Below are 6,216 nucleotides of genomic sequence, written 5' to 3'. Positions count from 1 at the left end.
CCACATGGGGCTTCCTGCAGTGTGTCTTGAAGGTATGTGTGTGCCCTTTAAAGGACCAAGCTTCACTGGTTTCTGAAACTCTAAAATATCTTTTAACAAAGTGGTTTATTGAAAATATAATCAACGTATAAAATAGGTAACTAAGAGAACCTACTGTTTAGCACAGGGAACCCTACAATGATGGGTGGTGACCTAAATGGGAAAGAAAATCTATAGAGTGGAAATGTGTACATGTGTTAACTGATTCTCTTTACAGCAATAACGTTGTCATATAATATTGTAAAGCAAGTATACTCCAATAAAAATTAATTTTAAAAATATATAATCACTAGTTTACTAAAAACCATGATGTTTCAAATGGAGCGGTCTCATTGTTTTATTAAAGTCAGGTACCTTAACCCACAAACAGGAAAAAAGTGTCTTGTTAAGCCTTTTGGCTTACGTGGAGGCCAAGTCAGGAGAGAACTGAATAAAGCTGTAAGCAAAGGAAAAGACATCTTTTGTCTGATCATGCCCAAAACAAATATTTTCCTTCCTCATATAAGTTTTCCAACTGTGTTGTCATTTTTAACAATTGAGCGCAGAGTACAGGGTGTTTACACGCTCAACATGTGTATATACAATGGACCGTGGTACTGCATGGATTATTATACGTTTACCCCTCCTCCTGGTAGAAAATTCCCCAAGGTTTTCCCTTCCAGTCAACTTTTTTTTTCTAAGCTAGGGCATGACAGTGGTTCCTAAAGTGCATCTATGTCAGAGTGAGAGAATGGAGACAGAGGCAGCCTTCGAGAGCAGGCAGTTGGTAGGGGCGCAGCTACGGCAGGTGGCTTCCAGGGTAGAGACTTTCAAGAAAGTCAGCAAGAAAGGGGGTTGACTGGATGAAAAGGAAGTCCTCTCCGGCCTACTAAGCTGCCTCCTCTCTAAGCACCGTCTGCACATCTTCCTAGGTACAGGCTGCCCTTGCTGACGCCAGTTCTGAGGCTCCTGGCTTGTGTTTCTAATGCAGTGACTTTCTACAAGATGTCATTTGAAGTGATGACCCTATTTCCTGATTGTATGTGTTCCTCCCAACTCCCCCCAACACCCCACCTTTTGTTGTAACTTTCTGTGGTGTCTTAGGCCTTTTGCCCATCACCTCATGACATCAGAGATCACCTAACCATGGAAAGAAAGAGCCCGCTGCCTGAGCAGCTTCCTTCCACAGAACCTGCGGGGGGTGGCGCTGGCGGAGTTGGCCTGCGGGGGCTGTGACCATTCTCAGTGTCGACCTGACAGTACAGCGCTAGGAGGCAACAGAGCCACAGTCCAAAGACCACCTTCCAGAAGACCAGTGGCTTGTTGGGAGCCTGCCAGCACTTGAACCTGGGACTCCTGACTTTTATTCTAGTCTTTCTCCCACTTCTCTGAGGGCCTTTTAAGAGGTTCTCTAGCAGAAGCTTGGGAAATTTTATAGTATAGCTCAAAGGGTATATACTGCTTTATAGGGGCCGAAAGCCGAACCTAAAGCGTATCTGTGATTTTATTCTGCAAATACAGCATCTGAGCACATTCCGGCTGCTGGCCTCCAGACTTCCCTGCTAACTCCCAGGCCCGCCAAAGCCGGGGCGTGCCTTCTTGTCATTCAATAGAGTAACTTGTATGAAAGCTCCAAAGGTTAAGATATCTCTGGGGGAAAAAATTAAGATTCAATCAGCAAGTTAACACGTTGAAGTAGTATCCGTATTTAATCCGAAACACCCGTTAGAGAAAAAAATAATGGTACAGATTCAATAGAGAAGAAATAAATAATACCCAACATGCAAATCAACTTTCAAAAGAAATGCAAAGTCATAAAGCACGGCTAACAGCCAACCACAATTACTGCTTAGAAATTATTCCTATTGTATGTGGAAGATGGTTAATCCCGAAGCCGTTGACAGTGCTTATGGAAACACCACCAACAGATCCTAATACAGTCAAAGTACGCCGTCGTGGTGTTTCTGCTAAAATATACTTTGTAGAAATCATTTTAATTGAGCCTCAAAGTTGTGAAAAACCTCCACAGGTTTTCTTTTCAGGTTTACATATTGTCACACATAGAATCCGTTTGGAGACCATGAAAGATTACTATTTACACCTAAATAGCCCAACCTTCAGGAAGTGGGGAAACGAGAGACTGGATACCCGGAGCGGAGCTGGAGCATCGCTGTGGGCTTTGATCTGCTGAGCTCAGGGCTGGAGCCGCAGCCGCAAAGATGCCCGCCCGCCTCGGTAGGGTAGAGAACTGTAAACAAACACCTCCACGAGGCCGGCTGCCTCTGCTCCCGAGGCTCTACCCGCTGTGGACTCTGAACCCAACGCCAGGCCACTCGGTGTTCAACTGATTTGGCTTCCGTGTGCTGCCCTGGGGCTCAGACGAAGGAAGGGCTGCAGGGCTCCTTTCCATCCATGGCCACGTCAGTGCCCAGTCAGTCCGTGAGCAGGGACAAGGGAAAGAAGCCACGGTGCCCCCAGCACCCAGCTCCTGGGAGGATGGGGCGGGACTCTGGCCAGAGAGGAGCCCTGTCCAAAGGACGTCTGACGCCCCTAGACGCTGCTTCATCCCGGCTCTGGGGCCCGACCTGGGCCAGCATCGCATTGCTGCCGGAGTCTGTCCCACTAGGGCGGATACCTTTCAAAGAGAAACAGCTCTGCTTTCTGATACTCAGGAAAGAAAAGGCCTGAACAGGAATAATCCATGAACTGTCAAAAGACACTTGGCTTTTGAAACTAAATTCTAGCTGCACCGGAAAACTGAACAGAATTATCAGAGTGGATCCTATTACCACGGTGTAAGTTAACAGTTTTATCTGTAAACCTTAAAAATTTGGCCAGCAATTTAAAATGCCTGTATTATGATAATGTCAAATATGTTTTTCAAATGTCAGTCATTAGACAATAGTAACTGCATAGGGACTTTCTCTGGAATGTCTTTTAACAGAAAAAAAATGATGTTTTCACATCATTCTTCGAAAATGTTTACTGACTAGTTTATGTGATTAAAATAGCAAAAAGAAATCCTGGTTTGATTCTAGCTAGATTCTTTGGGGAAAAAAAAAAAAAAAAAAACACATCAGGAATATGCCTTCCTGTCATTAGCATCTTTGGTAGAAACCTGGTTGATTTCTGATGCTTTGCTCACAGTCCTTGAAAAGCCCAAATGTTAACAAGGCTCTGACTCACCAGAAAACCCACGCTATCTCCAAGCTGACTGGCTATAGGATACTTTGCTTGTCTTTGACAACTTCTCTGTTACCAAATGTTTTAAATGATATTTGTTTTAAATAATATTCTTTTGAAGTAGCTAGGCTCAGCTGTTTTCACAGACAACTGAACATTCCTTCTATCAGACACTGGAATGGAGGCTCAATGCTGCCTGAACCCTCAGGCGCTGGGAGATGCAGACAGACAGCAGGCCCGGCCTGGCTGCAGGACCGAGCCGTTTCACTGTAAAGCAGGGAGCTGCCTCGCTCATGTCCTTAAAAAGCTTAAAGGTTACAGGTTTCTTCAAAGGAACCCCGGACTTGAATCCAGTTCCCATTTAAGACATGTCCACAGCTCTGGCCGCCTCCATGTTACAGAAGTCAGGCATGTTCTTGCAAAATGAAAGATGGCCTTACAGGAAGTGAGGTGTGGCAACACCGAGACGCCCCGGGACGCTGGAGGCCCAGTTCCAGCTGTCACGTGCCTCTCTGTGACTCTGTTACTGAAGTCATTTGGGACCGAAAAAAGCAAAACTCAGAGCAAGGGCTTACTGCCTAGTGACCAAACGCCTCTACGCTTGTTTAGATCAAGTGTCAGAAGTGCCCCGGGGAGGGTTTAAGACTGAGAAAGCTCCGCTCCTGTGTCCGTCCTGGGCGGCAGGGGGTCGCGGCTCAGTGTCCACGGAGCTGGACACCTGGGCTGTGCTCCTGCTGCCCCGCTCGCTGTTCAGTCTTGGGACAGTTCACCTAACCTCTCTGTGGCGGCCTCCTCGTCTCTAAGACGGGGGTGATGATGGCACCTAAAAGTCCAGCGCAGCGCCTGCGTATGCCAGGGACTCCTCAACGTTGGATACAAAACAGCCAAACCGTGCTGCGCGTCTGTTCATGCACTTTACGAGTGAGCTGTGATTGCTAACCCCAGGCCCTCATTTCTAAGATCTGCAAAGCACGCATACAACCTTCCTGCAGTTGGCCCTCAGTTACCCTACGCGGCTCTCAACAGGGGAGCCTATTCCTGGCCCCAGTGGGAGGCCCCTCGCCCGGCTCCTCACCGCTGACGACGGGGAGGGCCCTACAGTTGCACGTGTGCTGAACGACCTCACCGCCGGGAGATGAGTCAGGACTGCGTTTCTCCCGAGGTCGGGGCCCAGAGCCTTCAGACCCCAGAAAACCAGGAAGGAAAGGAGCCCAGGCAACACTCAACCCCCGTCTCAGGACCCTGGGCCGGGCTCCCGGCTCCCTGAAGCTCTGCTCCAGCGCTCTGGGGCTGGAAGACGCAGCTTTGGGACGTCAGATGGTCAAATTGTGTGAGGAGCTGAGATGCGGCCGAACATGGGTGAGCCGGGCGCTGTCAGAGAAGGTGAGAATGTTCGCCCCGATCCCACCACTCGCCTTCTTGGCCCGGGTGACAGTGTTGGGGTGGGCAGGGAGGGGGAGGAAAGCATTCCTATGACCCGACACCTGAGCTGAGCTATGCGGAATGACTGGCCATCTCACCCTGACCTGGTCGTGCGCTAGAACCCTGGAGACTTCAGTGAGGTAGGTGGTATCAGCCCCATTCATAGGTGGGCAAACTGAGGCAGAATGAAATGCAGTAGCTCGCTTTTAATAACAGCATACAAAATCTGGAGAAGCCCCAAAGGAGTCCTCCTGTTTCCCGGAGCTCGAAGCAAACCCTTGGAGCACGAAGGACAGAAATGGACAGGAACACGAGCCCCTCCTCCTTCCCCCTCTCCTCCCCCAGGGGAGTCGCTACCCGCACACCAGGGACCCTTCAGATATCCCTGAGGGTGTGCACAGAGCAGCAGAGACCCAGCTGACGGCTTATCCCGTGGGAAGCGGCAGGAGCGACATTTCTGCTCCCGGGGAGGCTCGCGGTTCTGAGAGGAGCACGGTGTGTCCCCGCAGACGGAAACCTTCCGTCCAAGCTGGAAGGAGGCCTGACCAGCCCCAGGCCACGGGGAAGCCAATGCCTCTTTGCCTCAGTGACTGGCCTGAGAGGTGGGACCCGCACACCCAGCCAAAGAAAATGAGCTCCAGGAAAGCAGGGAAGACTAGACGCTCCAGCCCCTGCCCTGGCCCCGGAGGACGGAGGCTCGGCCTGGAACCTTCCTGGGAGGACGTCGACCCCACAGCGCACCATCCGCCCTTCCTGCAGGAGACCCCACCCTTCTCCTGTCTGGGTACGACCCCTCCCTCCTGCCCCCAAGACCCCAATACTGCAGGTCATGTCAGCCGAGGTGCAGACAGGTCGTCTCCAGGTTGGAGGTGTGTGTATGTGGGTGATGCTCTTTGGCTGGAAGCAAAGGCCATTCTGGCGGGACGAGGGCTGGTCTGGAGCCGGGCGTGGGGTGAGGTATTCCCAGCCCAGGGCAGAGCCAGCAGACGGCCGTGCTCCCTGTGGAAACCCATCTAAAGACGACCGTGGGGAAGCTGGGAGGACAGACGATCGGGACTAACTCATCGGATCAGCGTCACCACATCTTAAACCGGTTTTCCGTGAGCGCTGGACACGTGGTGCGGCTCCAGCCAGGTGGTCTCCCTGCTGTCTGCTGGGAGGTGAGCGTCGGGTCCACGGGCTGGCCGCTCCCTTGCTCTCTTGCGGCCTACTGGCGGGTCTGCTCCTCAGGGTGCAGAGGGTTCCCCCAGAGACAGGCTGAGGGTGGTGGGTGGGCGGGCGCGGGGGCCAGAGCAGGGCCAGCAGGGACGAGGAAGAGGCACTTCAGTTTGGGCTGGTGTTCGTGGAGTCGGCCCTGGCCCCAGGAGTCGAGCGGCCCCGCCTGGCTCCGGCTCCAGCGCTGGGTGGTCCTGGAAGACCCTAGTGGCGGTGGGCAGGTAGGCACTTGGCAGCACTCCCAGGACTGGGCAGGGCTGGGGGGCTCCGCGCGGGCTCCGCACACGGCTAGGTCATCAGGATGGGCTTCTGCCGAACTTCCAGGATGTCTAGGGTGGCAGGAGGGGGCGTGGAGGAGACAGGGAAGGGTGACCCTCC

At 52.1% G+C, this 6,216-nt stretch overlaps 1 protein-coding gene across 2 annotated transcripts in view; it reads right to left on the bottom strand.

The window, feature by feature from the left end:
- Window positions 1-1,708: 1,708 nt before the first annotated feature.
- Window positions 1,709-6,216, bottom strand: part of KIAA0930 (KIAA0930 ortholog) — a 41,907-nt gene continuing 37,399 nt past the window's right edge. For both annotated transcript variants that reach the window (XM_055564053.1, XM_055564115.1), the window contains exon 10: window positions 1,709-6,167. In XM_055564053.1, the coding sequence (XP_055420028.1) occupies window positions 6,127-6,167 (41 nt within the window). In that variant the 3' untranslated portion in view covers window positions 1,709-6,126. The remainder of the gene's footprint in view (window positions 6,168-6,216) is intronic.

The sequence above is a fragment of the Bubalus kerabau genome, chromosome 1, assembly GCF_029407905.1.
Source record: "Bubalus kerabau isolate K-KA32 ecotype Philippines breed swamp buffalo chromosome 1, PCC_UOA_SB_1v2, whole genome shotgun sequence".
Lineage (NCBI taxonomy): Eukaryota > Metazoa > Chordata > Mammalia > Artiodactyla > Bovidae > Bubalus > Bubalus kerabau.
Note: the sequence above shows the minus strand (reverse complement) of the source record. Positions and strands in the feature narration are given on the sequence as shown.